Raw genomic sequence first — 21,982 nt, forward strand, 5'->3', positions numbered from 1 at the left:
CAGTATTTAGCGTACAGTAGGAGCCCCATAAACATACAGCTTGCTTCACTTGGTTCCTGTTTCAACAAATTGGAAATGTAAGTGTAACCCACAAACACTATCTATTGGGAAAACTTCATCCTGTTTAAATCTGTGTATTTGCTGCGCCTGGTCAGATTCATTAACGTGCATCACTAATCTAAATAGTGTGTATGGCTGAGGATTGTAATGAGAGAGTACTCTGGAAGGCAACTTGACACTCCCTATCAAAAAATAAGTGTGGTTATTAAAAGTAACAGATACATGTATAAAAAAAGTTTTTAACTCTTCACACCGGATTACCCCACTCCCTAAATGTAAAACAGCTTCGCACATGGCACCCAGAAATATTCCACACACGTGTGCACATACATACCCATATATCCTTTTTAAGAGATACACACACACAAATGGAAGCTTACTACACTTTTATGCACTTGTTTTGGAACTTCACCTCTCTGAGACATCACTCCATACTAGCCCAGGTAGTTTTCTGTACCACTGCACAAGATGTCGACCTACTAATAATCCCACCAACAGCTGATTATATGTGTCACTGTTCCTGGCTACAGAATCAGTAACAGCCCAAATACACACAGGTTCATCATGATACATGTACCGGGATGTCAACTGGGACATACTTTATAATACTAAGGCATCACCGGCAACAGAGACAGGCTAGTCACAGTGAATCCACACTACGGATTATCATCTGTGCTTGAAAAGATCACACAGGTCACATGGCACAGGATTAAAGCACAGCTAAGTGACAAAAGAACAGGACACGTACCACGAGCAGACCGATGATCTTTAGCTACGCATCTGTGGGTGCGCGTGTGCGCGGAACGCTTCGCTACGCATCTGCGGGCGCACGTGTGCGCGGAATGCTTCGCTACGCATCTGCGGGCGCGCGTGTGCGCGGAATGCTTAGCAACGCATCTGCGGGCGCGCGTGTGCACGGAATGATTAGTTACGCATCTGTGGGCACGTGTGTACATGGAATGACGCACAACACGTGCTGACGCCGACTACTCTCACGGGGAAGTGCGGTGAGAACACAGACAGAAGAGAACACGTTTCACTCCTCACAGTCCTACACTGAGATTTTTACACGGATGTACCACGTATGAGTGCACAATCTTCTAAAATGAGGATGAGTGGCAGTCATCTACTGCTCCATAACCAACTACCCCCAACAGAACACTCTGACCACCACCCACCTCCTCCCCGTTTCCCTGGGTCAGCAGCGTGGGCGCGGCCGCACTGGAGCCTCTGCTCAGGGCCGCACGAGGCTGCGCTCGGGGTCTGCCCAGGGCCGGGTCCCCACCTGGACGGAGGAACCCACCTTGCCTGCGGTCACGGCTGGCAGTAGCTTCACCTCCTTCCGGCCACAGACTCAGGGCAGCCCACTCCTCAGCAGCAAGGGAGACAGCAGGCCCTTAGAGCGGGTCTGCACACAGGGCAGTCTCCAACGCCGCCGGCCACTCGCGGAAGGGACAGCCCATCCCCTCGGCCATATTCTGCAGGTGAGACGCCACTCACAGGTCCGGCCCACGCTCAAGGAGAGGGGACCGTACAAGGCTGTCACCACCCAGAGCAGGATCACGGGGCCATCTGAAGGTCCGTGCACCACAAAGACAGTGAGGGCCTTTACCATCACGCAGTGCTAAGCTCCTGAAAGATGACCAGGAGGTCATTTACACAGATATGACTCACAGCTGTCCAGCTGAATGAAATTACCCAGATTGTACAGGGGAGATCCAAGTCTCCAGTCTCACTAGTAACATTTTGTAAAATCATGCTCCAAACTCAAATATAACTCAGATATTTCACTGTCAATAAAAGAATCAGATATTTGATATAAAAATAAAATAAAAGATCTCTAATAATATAGCAATGAAATTTGGAAAGTGGTTTTTCTAAAATAAACTAAGGGTAATAACATAATCTTAAACCAAGAACTATGAAAAAGGAAAGCAAAGGATAAAACCAGGACAGGACTAGTCACACGTTGAAACTGAAGGGAAATGCTAAGTTCACTAGCGGGCAGTGTGTATTTGAGGAGGAAAGCACGAGAATGAGCCAGACGGCGCACAACCGCACCGCGCGGCTAACGCGCCTGGGACGCGGCCGCGCGACACACACCACGGGAGAATGAAGGCCGGGAGAGGCGCCCCCTCTCCTGAACAGGAGTCCTGGCAAAGAGGCTTCAGAGGGCCTCTGCATCTTTAATAATACGGAAAGGCCAGGACACAAACAGCATAATCTAAAATGCCATGAGAAATACTTCACATACAAAAAGACCTAAGTAAAGCAGGATTTTATAAAGTGATCAAAACAGAAACACTAAGGGGGAAAACCTTTCAAGATTAAAGAGGTTTTTCAAAGGACAAGTTGAAGTGGTTGTAAAATTTATGAGGCAGCATTAAACTTCAGTTCTAAGTAACAATAAATTATTCACTATAAAAACATCCATGTGTCACATAGTACAAGCCTCTTGGACTTTTTAAAACAATTTTGTGCATAACTGATGAGATGTATTAGGTCAACATGAGCAGATTCTAACTTTTTCAGCAGCACAGTATGACCACTCAGAGTAAAGAATCAACTCTAGAAAAGAAATATGAAGACAGACCATCAGTAGATTCTACCACTGCTTACGAGCTGACCAAACACATTATGTATTTGGCCTGAAATTAAGCGTATTGCCTTTAGGTAAAGTAAAAGTTTTATTTTTTAAGTGCCTTTATGTATGTAAAATTACAAATATCTATTAAGTAATATACATGCAAATTAAAAATTTTGAACAGATTGAGTTAAAAGCATGTAAGTAAAGATACTGCTATTTGGCCTTAGTCTTAGTGAAGTTCTAACGCTTGGCTAGAAAGACAGTCGTCTTTTCCAGTTCCTTCATTTTAACAACTTCATCAGAAGGAAGATAAGAAGGCTGGGAAACAAACAGGCATCTCTAGCCTATATCCATACATCTCTTGACTTCTAAAATTTATCCCTCCTTCAAGTTTTTGTAAATAATTTTTAAAATAAATCCTCGTGGGCTATTCTCTCTGCCCCAGCAGATCTGTCTGAAAGAGGCTTTGCACAGACGAAATTCAACGTGCGGCCTAACTACCCACTCCCAGACTCCTGCGCGCACTCATCAAAGACTAAGACGCGGGCACGTGCCCTCAGTGCCTGCCCAGGGCACTGGGAACACTGCGAACATCTGGGAACATCGCCCAGAAAAGAAACACAGCCCCTGCGCTGTGAAGCTGCGGATCCAGCCCAAGGACAGGGGAGCGCCTCTGCACGTGCAGTGAGCGCAGCAGAGACGCAGAGAGGACGTGTGCGCTGACAAGGCCCCCGCGCTGACAAGGCCGCCACACAGACCAGGGCCATCAGCGGGCTCCTCTGAAGGGCTGAGGAGGAATGGAGGATTGTCTGCTGTCTCCATTAATTACTTACTGTACAACAAACAACTGAAGCCTCAAACTCACGTAAGTTTCATTGAAATGTCATTTTACTATAAGTGAGCAACAGAGAGAAATGTTCCTTGTTAAAACCGCAGAGATTTTACTATGGTTTCATCGCCCAGCAGAGGTACTGTGTAATATTCGAAGAATATTATCACCATATTTCCTCCAACTTGATCCCCTATTCTGAGAGGGAAAAGGTCCCATTCACCTGGATCCCCTGGAGGCCCCAAGGGCGCCCCCGTCCTGAACCCTGAGCTTCCCAGGAAGGCAGCTGCCCCGGGCCTGTCTGCTCCTTCCTTTTGGCGCTTCTGGCACGTGTCCTAATTATGTCGCCTCTTCCTGTTCTGCCTCTCCGTGTTAGCTTATTTCCCCTTTCTAATAAAAACTGCGCACGGACTGGATCTCTTGCTTTACGTCCATCTGCTCTTTTCCACCGTAATATGTGAGGTCCGAAAAACATAACCAGACTACCTCAACTACGAAGATGTTTCAAATTACTAATGAGATTTCTGCACCCTTTAAGGAATAAAGCAAAAAAAAAATTAATAGTAGAAAAGAAAGATTACATTGTTAACCTAATCAAATTCCAAAAACTAAAATTACTAAGGGAATGGTGAGGCGTGAAGCATGAAGCGTGACACACGTCGGCTGACGCTGTCTAGTACGTCAACACTTCCAGGAACAGTGCCAAACGTAAAGCTCAAAATCTGATTAAAGTCCCATTTAAATCTGTTCCTCCTAAAGGCCAAAAGTTATACGACAACAATAACTGTTTTATTGTGTACTCAAAATTCAGAAATTCACTTTTATTTGTACTAAAAATCGTATTTAAGCTTGTATCTAGTAAGAAAGCACAGTTTAATGGGGTTTATGTTTGCATTCATTATTCTATTAAATCAAAACAAATATTGTTTGGTGAGGGGAGAGAAGGAGAGAAATTCAAGCATAAGCTTCAAGATGGATATGGAAGATGTTGTATTTTGTTGAAGTCACTGAAATATTCTCAGTTCACGCTTGTCCCAGAGGAAAGCAGAGAACTATGATACTTACGGACTTTCAATCACCATTTCCCAAGCAATGGGAAGAGATATAAATATTTAATAGATATTCAAAAATCACTGAAAATGTAATATAATCTTCAATATACATTCAAGGGAAAAGCAGCATCGTTATTTTACCTACACGGCATTCCTTAATAGCCCTCAACTTCAGCAAAAACATAAAGTGAACCAACTATTTACCATTTTAAAAAAAAGGAAACACGGACTGCACTAACCAGCGCCAAAGACAAGCTAAATACGAGCCACGCGTGGGACCCCAGGCTCAGGCATACCTGTGCACAGCGGTCGGCGACTGCACCAAAGAGCGGCCTTCTCCAGAGGAAAGCTCCCGGGACTCGCCGAATCTGTGCTCGCTGCTCCCCAGCTCGCCCACCAGCCAGTCCGGTAACCCATCCGGGCTGGACCCTTTCGCTTGTGCTGGATTTGGTTCATCAAAATAGATGGACTGGTTTTTAAAAATTAGAAAAATTATTCTTTCAAAATGTACTATGTAATGAAATAATCAGTTAAGATCTCCATCAAGTTTCAAGTTTGATAACAACCTTTTAAATACTCAGCTTTAATTATATAAAAACATATTCAACGAAATAGCAAAATACATAAAAATGAATGGTTCACATTTTAGCTATCTGATGCTTAAGTTTGATAAATCATAAAATTATATGACAGACACATATGATAATAATGGTTTATATTACAAAGGAATATCAGCTTTCTGAAAAGACAATGAAAAGGTCCTTTTTGTGCTCACCTATTTCTTTCTGTGATCATTACTCTGTGGGCATGCACACACATATACACACACACATACAAATCAGTAGGCAGAGAAACCAAAATCAATAAAAATCAGAAACCTCTTCATCATTGGTAATAACAGAGTTGAAGACCTAGAATTTAGTTCTGGCCATGCCACGACCTAGCCGAAAAATCCAAGACAGGTCTCTAGGCTTCTGTGTTATTATTACTGTGTATAAACTAAGGCCCTTTCCTATGATCCCATAATATGAGCGTGAGTGGGAAAACATGGCACAGCACACCGGTATTCCAGCATCTGAATATGTTTCAGAACATGTTCTCTCTTCAGTCATTAGGAAGAAAGACACCAGCCCATTTATTTCTCCTCATGGGAGACCAGCTTCATGACACATTTCTGAAGGAAACTCTGCATATAAAGTTTGCATTAACTGTAATCCTGCCAATTCTACTCAAAAAATTCTCCAGGGGCTGTTCTCTAGGGAAGGTGACACATGACCCTCTATCCCAAGTCAAACAAGCACAGCTGTTTCTTTTTAACTGAGGAAGTCACTTCAATGCTTAATCAATTGTCAAGTCGAGTAACTACCACCCCAAAGACTCCTGGTCTTAAGGAAACCACGGCCACAGTTTACCGTAGAAAGCAGAGTCTCAGGGCGCTGGCACTCTGCCATGGATAACAGAGATGGTCATCTAGTGCACAGCAGGCCTCTTGACTGAACTTTGGTTTAACGGATAAAATAGTCAAATCTTAACATATGCTACACCAAAGTTCTACAGGGTTTCTCATTTTTTAATAAATATATATCTATCAGCAACCACCAACACCTACAGATTTCTCAAGTATCCAAACACCACATAAACCAAGACCCATCTCACGGTTATGAGGCCCAAGACAGTGAATACTCAACCAAGCACAAGGGCAGCTGCCTCTGTGACAAACCTGCCTTTTGATAATGAAACCAAAGTACAGAAAATCACTTCTAAACTCTAATTATTGCCATTCTATTAGATTATAAAGAACATCAGAAGTCATTCAATCCAACCTCTCATATGCACTAAGTAAAACATACTCGCTGTCCAGTGGCTGAGCTGTGTCTGACTTTGAGACCCGTGTGCTGCAGCACACCCGGCTTCCCTCACCGTCACTGTTCTGAAGTTCGGTCAAAATCATGTTAGCATCCAGAAAGCTTCAGAAGCTAGAATGTACTGACATCTATACATTTGTATAGATGTGTAATCCAGTGAAAATTAATATAACCCAGTGAAATTCAGTGGGAAATTAAGGCTTGAAAATTAATTTTAATTTTTAAAGAAATATTGTAGAATACTGTGTGGTGACTGAATCGATTAAGTGCAGTCCCCTCAGAGCCCAGGCTCGAAGCGCCATTCAAGGTGGGAAAAACTGAATCAGGGAGCAAAAAGATTGCGTTCACTAACACCTATCCATGGGGTCGCTAAGAGTCGGACACGACTGAGCGACTTCACTTTCACTTTTCACTTTCATGCACTGGAGAAGGAAATGGCAACCCACTCCAGTGCTCTTGCCTGGAGAATCCCAGGGATGGGGGAGCCTGGTGGGCTGCCGTCTGTGGGGTCGCACAGAGTCGGACACGACTGAAGCGACTTGGCAGCAGCAGCAGCACCACCTATCTAGGACTTGTAACTTAATAAATGGCCCTAGGGTGCTGTGTGAACAGGCCCTAGAGCGCCCCCGCCTGGGCATGTGCAGCAAGGCGCTTGGCGCACGCACACCTACTATGTAGGCAAGCAGGGCCCTCGAGCGCCCCCGCCTGGGCATGGGCAGTAAGGCGCTTGGCGCACGCACACCTACTATGTAGGCAAGCAGGGCCCTCGAGCGCCCCCGCCTGGGCATGGGCAGTAAGGCGCTTGGCGCACGCACACCTACCATGTAGGAAGGCAGGGCTCTGAGGGTCCCCGGCTCCGGGCGCTGCGTGAACGGGCCCTCGAGCACCCCCCGCCGCAGCATGTGCAGCAGGAGCTTGGCGTACAAGTTGCGGTTCTTCCTGCCCGGGATGCCGGTGCCAGTGCCTGAAGGCTCACACAGCTTTCTGATCCAGAGTGCGCACCGCTGCCGTTCTAGACACACACAGGGGGTGTTAGGTTGCATTTCTCAGAAAACACAACATTCCCTTACAGACCCATAACACACTGCTCTCGTCCAGCACAGGGGCTAGCGGATCTTTTCTGTAAAGCACCAGACAGCGAACATTTCGGTTTTGCAGGCCCAGGTGATCTTCCACACAGTGTCTCCAGTTTGCAAGGAATTGCCCGCACCACGCATCCACCAGGGGTCACGGCTGTTTTCTAATCAGTCTTCACAGAAAAGGCCGCAGGTGGGATGTGGAAAGGGGCTGCAGTCCACCACCCCTGGGCTAGAGTTGAGCTTTATCAGTCGATTAGAGTTCCAGGATTACCATCAGATAAATCTCTGAGACAAAAGTGTTGCTGTAAAATCATCTCTAAAATAATTTTAGTTGTGTTGAAAAATCTTTCTATAATTTTAAAACCACGAGAGAGAAAATGCAAACTTAAGCATTTTAAACTCAATCTAAAATTGAATCTCAAATGTTTTATTTATTAAAGCTGATGATTTTCAGGGATTTGTGGATGATTCATTCAGGGTTTTCTTTTAACCTCTCTAAAACTATTTCAGGGTTACTGTATTTACATATAATTCTGAAAAATAATTATCCTTTTCAAAACTACCTTAAAAATGTACCACAGTTTAATCCACATAAAATGGCCTATTGACTGCCTCATCTCACTGTGACACAGAACTGTTTTCAGGGCTCACCAAGTCTATTTCAACATTAATCTTTTCTGTCTATCTCAATTTAAGGATTATATATCTAACACAAATCATAAATCTGCTTTAATCTCTTAGTCTCTAAAGGTCATATTCGTTTATTGTTTTACCTACAAACATCCCTGGGGTTGATTTACCACTTTGCTCATGCTGGATTTATCACTCCAGGTATAAGAGCAGTCTCTCAAGAACTTTGTATTTTTAGTTTTGAAAATTATATAATCACAAAACAAACTTCCTGAAAAACCGGGTGTGAAAGTGGCTCAGTCATGTACGACTCCTTGCAACCCCGTATACTGGAATGGGTAGCCTTTCCCTTCTGCAGTGGGTCTTCCCGACCCAGGAATTGAAACGGGGTCTCCTGCGTTACAGGTGGATTCTTTACCAGCCACGCTACCAGGAAGCACCAACATCAGGTGTGCTTTGTACAAAAAGAAAACAGCAAGTAAAACAGATCAACTTAAGTAGATGGTTTTTCAAACTGCATTTCTATATGTCCTGGGGCAAACTGAAATCTACTAACATATAATATTCAAATGAACAGAGCTTAGTACAACCGTTTGGCTAATGAAAAAATTCATTACTTAAAATAATGGGGGGAAACGAAGTAGAATTTAGCTATAATGAGATTGAAGTTATATGAATGGTCAGGTCTTGACAGGGATGTGAGTTTCTGAGCTTTCATTATGAATTAATGGCATAAAAAAGCACCAGGGATGTACCAATATCCACAATGAGTCACAAACCAAAGATTACAATTAATCCCATTCTAGATACCCCAAATCCCTTTTTAAAAGATGAAATATGAACATCGTTTGACTTGGAGTACATTTATAATGAGAGATTTTAATATACATTCATCCTAATCAGCAGATCTAACACAAGAAGGAAAAACCAGAGTGAATGTCAGACGAGAACACAATGCAGAAATGCCACTGAATTCTAGTCCAGCTAACGGCGAACGAGCCAGGGGACAGGGGTGCTCCCTGTAAGAACAGCAGAGGAAGACAAAGAGGCTGCCACCCAAAAAAGCAAGAGGAGAGGCCACAGGAAGCCCGTGAAGGGAAGACCGAGCCAAACCCGTGGGCTCGGCGGGCCGCAGGCGATGCCTGCACGCCAGAGGACACGGGGTGTGGGCCCAAACCCTGCACTCCCTCCTCCCCGGGGCGGAGGTCTGCACTGACTCGGCTCCTCCTTTTGAATGTTAAGCTCACTAGGCATCTCAGAGTTAGAGGGAACCTGGACAAAACTCGGGTAAATGCCCATTTCTTGTCCCCACTCCTAACCCTACACTCAAAAGCTCCAAAAACAGATTTACAGCCAGCCTTAACGGCTGCCATAACTGAGAGAGCTAAAGAGCCTCTTGATGACACTGAAAGAGGAGAGTGGAAAAGTTGGCTTAAAGCTCAACATTCAGAAAACGAAGATCATGGCCTCCGGTCCCATCACTCCATGGGAAATAGATGGGGAAACAGTGGAAACAGTGTCAGACTTTATTTTGGGGGGCTCCAAAATCACTGCAGATGGTGACTGCAGCCAGGAAATTAAAAGACACTTACTACTTGGAAGAAAAGTTATGACCAACCTAGATAGCATATTCAAAAGCAGAGACATTACTTTGCCGACTAAAGTCTGTCTAGTCAAGGCTATGGTTTTTCCTGTGGTCATGTATGGATGTGAGAGTTGGACTGTGAAGAAGGCTGAGTGCTGAAGAATTGATGCTTTTGAACTGTGGTGTTGGAGAAGACTCTTGAGAGTCCCTTGGACTGCAAGGAGATCCAACCAGTCCATTCTGAAGGAGATCAGCCCTGAGATTTCTTTGGAAGGAATGATGTGAAAGCTGAAGCTCCAGTACTTTGGCCACCTCATGCGAAGAGTTGACTCATTGGGAAAAACTCTGATGCTGGGAGGGATTGGGGGCAGGAGGAGAAGGGGACGACTGAGGATGAGATGGCTGGATGGCATCACTGACTCAATGGACATGAGTCTGAGTGAACTCTGGAAGATGGTGATGAACAGGGAGGCCTGGCGTGCGGCGATTCATGGGGTCGCGAAGAGTCGGACACGACTGAGCGACTGAACTGAACTGAACTGAACTCAGAGAAGCTTCCAAGCTCCTCACAGTCTCTTTAACTGCTCTCTGATAAACCTTAAATTATCTGAAAATCTGACTTGAGACAAAAACTCTCAAAGGGTAACAGGTTATGAACTGCAAGCAAGACAGCAACAAAAACTCATTTACAGTTGATTTTATTCAGTCAACCAATAAGCAGGGAAGATTAACAGATTACTTTCTGCTTTAATAAACAAAAGGGTCAGAGACAGGTGGACAGTAAGCTCCTGAAAGGAACCATTTCCATGGGAGGAGGAAAAAGTCTCAGCAAAGAACCGTTCAGCTAACTTGAAAGATTCATGCACTTTAAGCTCCTGACATGGATGGGTAACATGTTAAGACCTTGCCATGGTTCAGTAGGACATCATCATCGCTGAATTTCCATGTTCCCTCGAGCAGCTCAGAGTAAACAGTCCTTTATAAGATGAAAACTGTTATTAAACAAACTCAGTTTTCTTTCCATATTGGAAGTTCACTGGTTTGGCTAAATAATACAAAGAAAAAAATTAATGCTAAGAACCTAATTTTCAAACATAATCTTACCTGACCTATGGGGTAACTTTAGAACGAAAGGCTTCATATCTACCACAAAGTGATCAAATTCCGCATCCAGCTTCTCCCATTTTTCTTCTTCACTTCCCATTTCCATAATTCAGCCTGTAAAATATTTAAAATTAAAACAATAATGTCTGTATGCTGCAAACTACATAACTGTTGGAAGAGATCAAATAAAATTCATTAGTATTGAACACCCCCAAATTGATCTACAGATATAACGTAGTTCCACTAAAATTCCCAGCAGTGTTCCTACAGATATACACAAGCTGACTCGAAAATTTACATGGAAAGTTAAAGGAATTAGAATAGCAGAAATAATTCTGAAAAAGAACAAGAAGTTTGGAAGACTCACTTTACCTGATTTTAAGAAGCATTATAAACACTGCAAACCTAGGCAGCTTATTAAAAAGCAGAGACATCACTTTGCCAACAAAGGTCCATTTAGTCAAAGCTATGGTTTTTCCAGTGGTCATGTATGGATGTGAGTGCTGGCCTGTAAAGAAAGCTGAGCACCGAAGAACTGAGGGTTTTTGAACTGCGGTGTTGAAGAAGACTCTTGAGAGTCCCTTGGACTGCAAGGAGATCCAACCAGTCCATCCTAAAGGAGATCAGTCCTGAATATTCATTGGAAGGACTGATGCTAAAGCTGAAACTCCAATACTTTGGGCGCCTGATGTGAAGAGCTGACTCATTGGAAAAGACCCAGATGCTGGGAAAGATTGAAGGCAGGAGGAGAAGGGGGCAACAGAGGGTGAGATGGTTGGATGGCATCACCGACTCAATGGACATGAGTTTGAATAAACTCCAGGAGTTGGTGATGAACAGGGAGGCCTGGCATGCTGCAGTCTCTGGGGTCACAAAGAGTTGGACATGACTGAACAACTGAACTGAAAATTAACTTAAAATAAATCATAGACCTAAGTGTAAAATGTAAAACTATGAAACAAGAAAACAAGGAAAAAAACCTTCATGACTTGAAGTCAGTCAAGGATTTCTGAGATACAACATTAAAAGCACTACCCATAAAAGAAAAAATTGATATATTAGACCTCATCAAAATAAAAAGCCTCTGTTCTGCAAAGAAATCTGTCCAGGAGCTGAAAAGATAAGTTACAGACTGGGAAGAAACACTGCATTTCTCTCAGAAGGGACCTATGTCAAGAATACATAAAGGACTTTAAAACTAAGCCACAAGTAAACAAATAGCCCAATAAAAGTAATCGGCAAAAAAATCAGCTCCTTTACAAAAGAAGATGTACAGCTGACACGTAAGCAGGTGAAGAAGATGCTGTGCACCACTAATCAGTAGACAGGCGCTAATGAGAGCCACAGCGAGACGTCACTACCCACCTATGAGGACAGCTCGACTCAGAAACGCAGACAATACCAAACCCGCTGAGGGCACAGAGCCACAGAACAGCAGCAGCAACAACGGAACCACAGGAACAGAACAGCAGGAGCAACAACAACAGGAACGGGACACGAGGGCAGCAGCAGCAGCAACAACAGGAACGGGACACGAGGGCAGCAGCAGCAGCAACAACAGGAACGGGACACGAGAGCAGCAGCAGCAACAGGAACGGGACACGAGGGCAGCAGCAGCAGCAACAACAGGAACGGGACACGAGGGCAGCAGCAGCAGCAACAACGGGAACGGGACACGAGGGCAGCAACAACAGGAACGGGACACGAGAGCAGCAGCAGCAACAACAGGAACGGAACACGAGGGCATCAACAACAGGAACGGGACACGAGGGCAGCAGCAGCAGCAACAACGGGAACGGGACACGAGAGCAGCAGCAGCAACAACAGGAACGGGACACGAGGGCAGCAACAACAGGAACGGGACACGAGGGCAGCAGCAGCAGCAACAACAGGAACGGGACACGAGGGCAGCAACAACAGGAACGGGACACGAGGGCAGCAGCAGCAGCAACAACGGGAACGGGACACGAGAGCAGCAGCAGCAACAACAGGAACGGGACACGAGGGCAGCAGCAGCAACAGGAACGGGACACGAGGGCAGCAGCAGCAGCAACAACAGGAACGGGACACGAGGGCAGCAGCAGCAGCAACAACAGGAACGGGACACGAGAGCAGCAGCAGCAGCAACAGGAACGGGACACGAGGGCAGCAGCAGCAACAGGAACGGGACACGAGAGCAGCAGCAGCAACAGGAACGGGACACGAGGGCAGCAGCAGCAGCAACAACAGGAACGGGACACGAGGGCAGCAACAACAGGAACGGGACACGAGAGCAGCAGCAGCAACAACAGGAACGGGACACGAGGGCAGCAACAACAGGAACGGGACACGAGGGCAGCAGCAGCAGCAACAACGGGAACGGGACACGAGAGCAGCAGCAGCAACAACAGGAACGGGACACGAGGGCAGCAGCAGCAACAGGAACGGGACACGAGGGCAGCAGCAGCAGCAACAACAGGAACGGGACACGAGGGCAGCAGCAGCAGCAACAACAGGAACGGGACACGAGGGCAGCAGCAGCAACAACAGGAACGGGACACGAGAGCAGCAGCAGCAGCAACAACAGGAACGGGACACGAGGGCAGCAGCAGCAACAGGAACGGGACACGAGGGCAGCAACAACAGGAACGGGACACGAGGGCAGCAGCAGCAGCAACAACAGGAACGGGACACGAGGGCAGCAGCAGCAGCAACAACAGGAACGGGACACGAGAGCAGCAGCAGCAGCAACAGGAACGGGACACGAGGGCAGCAGCAGCAACAGGAACGGGACACGAGAGCAGCAGCAGCAACAGGAACGGGACACGAGGGCAGCAGCAGCAGCAACAACAGGAACGGGACACGAGGGCAGCAACAACAGGAACGGGACACGAGAGCAGCAGCAGCAACAACAGGAACGGGACACGAGGGCAGCAACAACAGGAACGGGACACGAGGGCAGCAGCAGCAGCAACAACGGGAACGGGACACGAGAGCAGCAGCAGCAACAACAGGAACGGGACACGAGGGCAGCAGCAGCAGCAACAGGAACGGGACACGAGGGCAGCAGCAGCAACAGGAACGGGACACGAGAGCAGCAGCAGCAACAGGAACGGGACACGAGGGCAGCAGCAGCAGCAACAACAGGAACGGGACACGAGGGCAGCAACAACAGGAACGGGACACGAGAGCAGCAGCAGCAACAACAGGAACGGGACACGAGGGCAGCAACAACAGGAACGGGACACGAGGGCAGCAGCAGCAGCAACAACGGGAACGGGACACGAGAGCAGCAGCAGCAACAACAGGAACGGGACACGAGGGCAGCAGCAGCAACAGGAACGGGACACGAGGGCAGCAGCAGCAGCAACAACAGGAACGGGACACGAGGGCAGCAGCAGCAGCAACAACAGGAACGGGACACGAGGGCAGCAGCAGCAACAACAGGAACGGGACACGAGAGCAGCAGCAGCAGCAACAACAGGAACGGGACACGAGGGCAGCAGCAGCAACAGGAACGGGACACGAGGGCAGCAACAACAGGAACGGGACACGAGGGCAGCAGCAGCAGCAACAACAGGAACGGGACACGAGAGCAGCAGCAGCAGCAACAGGAACGGGACACGAGGGCAGCAGCAGCAACAGGAACGGGACACGAGAGCAGCAGCAGCAACAGGAACGGGACACGAGGGCAGCAGCAGCAGCAACAACAGGAACGGGACACGAGGGCAGCAACAACAGGAACGGGACACGAGAGCAGCAGCAGCAACAACAGGAACGGGACACGAGGGCAGCAACAACAGGAACGGGACACGAGGGCAGCAGCAGCAGCAACAACGGGAACGGGACACGAGAGCAGCAGCAGCAACAACAGGAACGGGACACGAGGGCAGCAGCAGCAACAGGAACGGGACACGAGGGCAGCAGCAGCAGCAACAACAGGAACGGGACACGAGGGCAGCAGCAGCAGCAACAACAGGAACGGGACACGAGGGCAGCAGCAGCAACAACAGGAACGGGACACGAGAGCAGCAGCAGCAGCAACAACAGGAACGGGACACGAGGGCAGCAGCAGCAACAGGAACGGGACACGAGGGCAGCAACAACAGGAACGGGACACGAGGGCAGCAGCAGCAGCAACAACAGGAACGGGACACGAGAGCAGCAGCAGCAGCAACAACAGGAACGGGACACGAGGGCAGCAGCAGCAGCAACAGGAACGGGACACGAGGGCAGCAGCAGCAACAGGAACGGGACACGAGAGCAGCAGCAGCAACAACAGGAACGGGACAAGAGGGCAGCAGCAGCAGCAACAGGAACGGGACACGAGGGCAGCAGCAGCAACAGGAACGGGACACGAGAGCAACAGCAGCAACAGGAACGGGACACGAGGGCAGCAGCAGCAGCAACAACAGGAACGGGACACGAGGGCAGCAGCAGCAGGAGCAGAAGAGGCAGACGCGCACGTCGCTGGCAGGAGCACAACGCGATGCGCCCGCTCTGGAAAGCAGACATTTCTTAGCCAGTTAAGCTCACAGCATAGGACTCAAAACTCCTAGTCTTAGGAGTGAATGAAACAAAATGAAACAAAATCTATATTCACAGGGAAACCTGAATATACTGTTTATAACAGCTTTTTTCTTCTGTAACCAATTCCAAACACTGGAATCCAAACAAGGGTCCCTCCCTTGGGAAATGGATAAACCAACTGTGGTTCATTCACACAATGAAACACAAGGAGAGAAGGGCTGATACGCCTGACAGCGTGGGGGAGCTGCGAGTGCGTCAGCCCAAGTCGAAGAAGCCGTTCTCCAAGGCCACAGACGGCGTGACCGTATCCCCCGTGTGACACCCTAGAAAAGGCAGAAACTCCAGGCACAAAGACAAAGTACCGGCACACAGGCTCGCTCACTGGGTTAGCAACGGGATGGGGCAGGGGAGGAAGTCACATGGGTCCTGGAATTGTTCTACATGCTGGCTGTGCAGGCTATAAGAACCTATTCTGGTGCTGCTGCTAAGTCGCTTCAGTCGTGTCCAACTCTGTGCAACCCGTGACGGCAGCCCACCAGGCTCCCCCATCCCTGGGATTCTCCAGGCAAGAACACTGGAGTGGGTTGCCATTTCCTTCTCCAATGCATGAAAGTGAAAAGTGAAAGGGAAGTCGCTCAGTCGTGTCCGACTCTTCGCAACCCCATGGACTGCAGCCTTCCAGGCTCCTCCATCCATGGGATTTTCCAGGCAAGAGTACTGGAGTGGGGTGCCATTGCCTTCTCCGAAGAACCTATCCTATGTATGTGTAAAAATTAATCAAACTGTATAGCAAAAAAGCGATTTTTAATGTCCATAAGTGTACAATGTTTAACTCCCATCAAAAACTTAAAATACTGATCCTCGGATTTCTTCCTAATCAACAGGAAAAACACTGATTATAAACGGGTGAACCCCCAAAATCAGAAACATAGGTTTTGACAAGACTCCTTAAGTTAAAATCTACTCAAGAGTCCACACATTCCTCTAAGTTCTGAAATGCCTGGGCACTGTCTCTACGCGAGACACGATCCCCATCTGTCATTCGTTCAAATGACACTGATTCACATCTGCAAATGGCACCTTTGGAGAAAAGCCCGGCTGTGCCTCTCCGCCCCGCGTCCCACTCCCAACGCCGCCCAGGGCCTCCTCCAGCGCCGGGTCCCAGGGCCTCCTCCGCACAGGGGCTCCGCACGCAGCCGGTCTGGCCGGGGCTGAGCCAGGCTCCCCTCGCGCGGGACCAGCACGCGGCTCCCACGACGGCTCTTCCAGCCGCACCCCCAATCGGGCCCCCAGCCGCCCTGCCCCCGAGACCGAGGCTCCGCCGGGCCCCTGGCAGTCCTGCTCCGCGGCAGCGCGGAGGCCTCCCCGCACCTCCGCTCCAGGGCCCACCTCCCCGCCAGCCGAAGAGTCAGGGCCGCGCCAGGCGCTCCCCCGCGCCTCCCCGCTCCGCTTCCCGATGCGCGGCGCCCTGCCTGTCCCCACCGTCCCGCCGCCCCCGCCGACGACCTCCTCGCTGTGTCGCCCCGACCGTGACCGTAAAGAACAAACACCCAGAAACACCTCCAAACCCGCCCGTGCCCCGCTCACCGCCGCGGCCCGAGGACGCCCTCCCGCGTCCCCCCCAGTCCTGCGCCCGGAGCTCAGGCCCTGACCTCCCGCCTCCAGGGCGCGGGCGACCGCTGAGCCCAGACCCAGGCAGGCTGCGCAGTGCGGTGCCTTCCCAGCCCGTCTTTCCCGCCACAGACAGACAGACAGACAGACACAGACACACACACACACACACACAAATACACAGAGACAGACACAACACAGACAGGCACACACAGAGAGACACACACACATACAGACAGACACACACACACATACACAGAGATAGACACAACAGACAGGCACACACAGAGAGACACACACAAACACACACATACAGACACACACAGACACAACACAGACACACACACAGACACAACACAACACACAGACACAAGACAGACAGACACAGACACACACACACACACACACAAATACACAGAGACAGACACAACACAGACAGGCACACACAGAGAGACACACACACACAGACACACACAAATACAGACACACACACACAAACAGACACAACACAGACAGACACACACACACAGAGACACACACACAAACACAGAGACAGACACAACACAGGCACACACAGAGAGACACACACACACAGACAGACACACACACACATACACAGAGATAGACACAACACAGACAGGCACACACAGAGAGACACACACACACACAGACAGACACACACACACATACACAGAGATAGACACAACACAGACAGGCACACACAGAGAGACACACACACACAGACAGGCAAACACACACAAATACAGACACACACAGACACAACACAGACACACACACAGACACAACACACAACACACAGACACCAGACAGACACACACAGACACAGAGACACACACAGACACACACAGACACACAACACACACACACACAAATACACAGAGACAGACACAGACACACACAGAGAGACACAGACACATACACACGCAGACACACACAGAAAGACACACACAGACACATCCCAGACACACAGACACACAGACACAAGACAGACAGACACACACAGACACACAAATACACAGAGCGAGACACACACAGACACACACAGACAGACACACACAGACACAACACACAAATACAGAGACAGACACACACAGAGACACACGCAGACACACATACACAGACACACAGGGCCTAACCAACCACCCACAGATGACCACACCCCCCCCACACACACACGCACACACACACGGCCTCACTCACCGCCCCACAGATGACCACACCACACACACACACAGACACACAGGGCCTAACCAACCACCCACGGATGCCCATACCACACACACACACACACACACGCACACACATGGCCTCACAAACCGCCCCACGGATGACCACACCCCACACACACACACGCGGCCTCACTAACCGCCCACGGAGGCCCTTGCCCCGCCAGCGCTCCCCGCCCGTCCGCACTCGCTGAGGCCTGCTCTCCTTAGAGGACCGCTCACCCTCCTCACGGGCTGCCCCGCGGCCCGGAGCCAGGAGACGCGGCTCAGGCGCCCTTCTGAGGCCCGCCCCGCGAGGCCCACACTCTCCACTCCATCCGGGCGTGCACAGCTCGCAGCTGCGTGGCAGCGCTCAGGGTGCTTTTACGCTTTCTTCACACAACTGCACGCTGTTCACACGTCTCCCACCACCTGAGAGATGCTCCTGGAAGGCAGGGACCACGTCTGATGCATCTCAGTAGGCGCCTAGTACATCGCATGGCGTGTGAAGGAAGCTGAAGAACTGACTGGTAAAAAAAGCTACCCGAAGAAATGAACATCCTTCTCCCGCAGGACAAACACAGGCAGACCTCAGGGGCACCGCAGGCTCAGTTCCAGACCACGTCACGGTGAAGCGAGTCACCTGAACACGGGGCTGTCCCAGTGCATAAAAAAAGGCCTGGAATGGCCATGGGATTCTTCAGGCATGAACGCTGGAGTAGGCTGCCATTCCCTTCTTCAGGGGATCTTTCTGACCCAGGGATGGAACCCAGGTCTCCTGCACGGCAGGTGGATGCTTCACCATCTGAGTCACCAGGGACGCTCTCTCATATAAAAGGTATGTTTACACATCCTGTCGTCTATTCCGTGTTCAATATCATTATGCTAAAAAAGTACATACCTTCATTTTAAAAATACTTTATTGCTAAAAAAAAAAAAAAAGTACCACTATGCATCGTTTGTGATCATTTTGGGAGGGTTTCAAATGTTCTGGGAATCACCGAACTGTGACCCAGGGACACGACGTGAGCAGATGCTGTTGGCAAGCAGTGGACTTGTTCCAGGCAGGGCTTCGACAAACCTTCAATTTGTTAAAAACACAGTATCTATGAAGTGTAATAAAGCAAAGTGCCATAAAACAAGATATGTCTGTGGTTGGTTTTTGTTGTTGTTGTTCCAAGTACTAAATAGTTCTTCTAGAATAGAAACACTATTGCCCTTAATTCTGTTAACCAAAACTGGTCATGGTACCTTCTGCATTACAGTAAAAGAAACATATTTTTGAATTCAAGACTTGGTCACTGTCAATTCTGTTTTATTTAATCATGTTTAATGATTAGCTAGGGCCTCCCAGGTGGCACAGTGGTAAAGAACTTGACTGTCAACGCAGGAGACACAAGGAGACAGAGTTCAATCCCTGGGTCAGGAAGATCCCCCTGGAGGAGGAAATGGCAACCCACTCCAGTATTCCTGCCTGGGAAATCCCATGGACAGAGCCCAGTGCGCCACAGTCCATGGGGTCGCAAAAAGTCAGACACAACTTAGTGACTAAATAAAAGAAAATGATTGGTTAGTTGGCCTCGGGTTATGTGGCTGGTTGGTTTTGTTCTACATCCCTACAATAACTAGCTGCAAACTTTACATAACTCCATCAGTAACAGAAAGTATCAACAGAAAGCTGGTAACAAGATACCACTGCCAGATGTTATATTACTATCATTGAGCTGAAAAGCAATTAATCAAATGGGTAAACAAACAGATGGAAACATAGAAACCCAGAGTTTTAAGCACAGCTCTGACCCCAAGTATACTTCCAGGCTTAAACAGTTCACCCTGCCCACACACTCAAACACATGCCTGGGAGAGTCCACCAGTTCAGCTCAGTCACTCAGTCGTGTCAGACTCTTTGTGACCCCGTGGACTGCAGCACTCCAGGCCTCCCTGTCCATCACCAACTCTCAGAGTTTACCCAAACTCATGTCCATTGAGTCAGTGATGCCATCCAACCATCTCATCCTCTTTCGTCCCCTTCTCTTCCCGCCTTCAATCTCTCCCAGCATCAGGGTCTTTAGCTATCACTGAAACAAAGATTCCTATAATCACTAGTTCTCCTTCAATCCTCTGACATAAGCAGGAGATGTCAAAGTTCAGGGTTAGAGGAAATGAAAACTCAACTGGAAAGACTCACTTAGTCATGAAATTAAGCATAAGGCTCAGATTCAAACTCTGAAACCATCAGCTCTCAGATTCATTATATCTGTTGGCCATTCAAATATAAATCAGCAATACCTCCAAGAAGTATTTTGGAAAGTAGACAGGCAATCAAATTGCTAGAATAATATGCAATACTGGAGGGTACATTTTTTAAAAAGCACAGTAAAGAGGGACTTCCCTGGTGGTCCAATGGCTAAGACACTGAGGTCCCAATGCAGGAGGCCCAAGTTCCATTCCTAGTCTGGGAAATAGATCCTACATGCCTCAACGAAAGATCCACAGGCAGCAACCAAGAACCCAGTGCAGCCAAATAAATATCTTTTTAAAAAGCACAATAAAGAATCAGTGATACTTGGTCAATGCTAAAACTCAGCTTTTTCTAATCCCTTATTTATTCTCCAACAAAATGAAAACAAAATTAAGTTATTGGTTCAAATCGTCAAAGAATTCTTGCTTCAAACCTTTAAGGAATTACCTCTTACAGGTAGGTTATATCTAGTTAATCCCAGCTAATCAAAAAGTTTTATTATGTATGGCTTATTAGAACTGAAGATTTAAATTAGAATTTAAAAAATAAGTAAAGCTATGTCTTTGAGTTAGATTTAAAATACTTAGAATGTGCCTACCAATCACATAAAAAGAAATAAGCTGGATGACTCTTACTTATAGCTGTAATATATTTAGCTCCTGGTCTTTTTTTATACCCGTGTCTCTGCTGACAGCTAGGAAATGGGCTAAGATGTGGTTCTGAGGGTGCTCGAGGAAGCCGCACACACTCTAGGTCCTGGGGAAACGCGGCCACACCCCCAAACAGAGAGACCGCTCACACAGGTACCGCCCCGGGCCACGCGAAATACACACACTCCTGCAAGCCGCCTAAAATCAATTCTGCTCAATCAAATCGTACTTGAAGTGGATGGCGGGTCATTAAACAAAACTTGAAACCCGTTTACAGGTGCCTGTTTCACCAGCCCGCACCTCCGGGTGTTTGGACAGTTACCAGGCACTGACCGAGCTTCCCACGAAGGAGGGGCATCGCCTCGGAGACCGGGGACGCCGGGGCCGGCGGCCAGGGACCCAGGGACAGCCCCCCGCCGCACCCTGACCCCCACGGGGCGGCTGGAGTCCCCGCGTCCGGCTTCTCGACGACGATCAGCGGGCAGGCCGCGCGCAGCGTCCGCAATCGTCCCGGGGAGCCTGGGGTCTGGCCCGGGTCCGCCCTGCGGGCCGGGGGCGGGCGGGCCTCCCCGGAGCCGCCCCCGGAGCGCCCAGGACCCCCGCCCGGCTGCGGAGGGAGTGCTCCCCCCGGGGAGGACCTGCGGAGAAGGGAGGGAGGCCAGGGAGCGGGGCCACCCGGCCCAGACCCCGCGGCCGCGCGCCGACGTCTGCTCACAGGCGCCGCCCCGTCGGGAGCCGGGCCCCGCGTGCGGACCCGCCCCGCCGGCCCCCAGCTTTGTCAGAAGCCCCGGCCCGCGCCGCCCGGTCCCCTCTCCGCACGCGGAGCCGCGGCCGCCGCGCCCGGACGCCCCAGCGGCGCGCGCCAGGGGCCTGGACGGCGGCCGGCCCGGGGCGACCCTTTCCCGCACAAAATTCCACCGGGAACCCGCGCGCGGGGGCCCGGGAAGGGATTC

General features: G+C 49.1%; 1 protein-coding gene across 1 annotated transcript in view; it reads right to left on the reverse strand.

Annotated features, from left to right (window-relative positions):
• Positions 1-10,950, reverse strand: part of CEP112 (centrosomal protein 112) — a 312,648-nt gene extending 301,698 nt beyond the window's left edge. Inside the window, exons 1-4 of the mRNA XM_068977099.1 lie at positions 10,792-10,950; positions 7,215-7,405; positions 4,825-4,997; positions 537-539 (exon numbers count right to left, since the gene is read on the reverse strand). Of these exons, the coding sequence (XP_068833200.1) occupies positions 537-539; positions 4,825-4,997; positions 7,215-7,405; positions 10,792-10,897 (473 nt within the window). The 5' untranslated portion in view covers positions 10,898-10,950. The remainder of the gene's footprint in view (positions 1-536; positions 540-4,824; positions 4,998-7,214; positions 7,406-10,791) is intronic.
• Positions 10,951-21,982: the final 11,032 nt, after the last annotated feature.

Source organism: Capricornis sumatraensis, chromosome 8, assembly GCF_032405125.1.
Source record: "Capricornis sumatraensis isolate serow.1 chromosome 8, serow.2, whole genome shotgun sequence".
NCBI classification, from domain to species: Eukaryota; Metazoa; Chordata; class Mammalia; order Artiodactyla; family Bovidae; genus Capricornis; species Capricornis sumatraensis.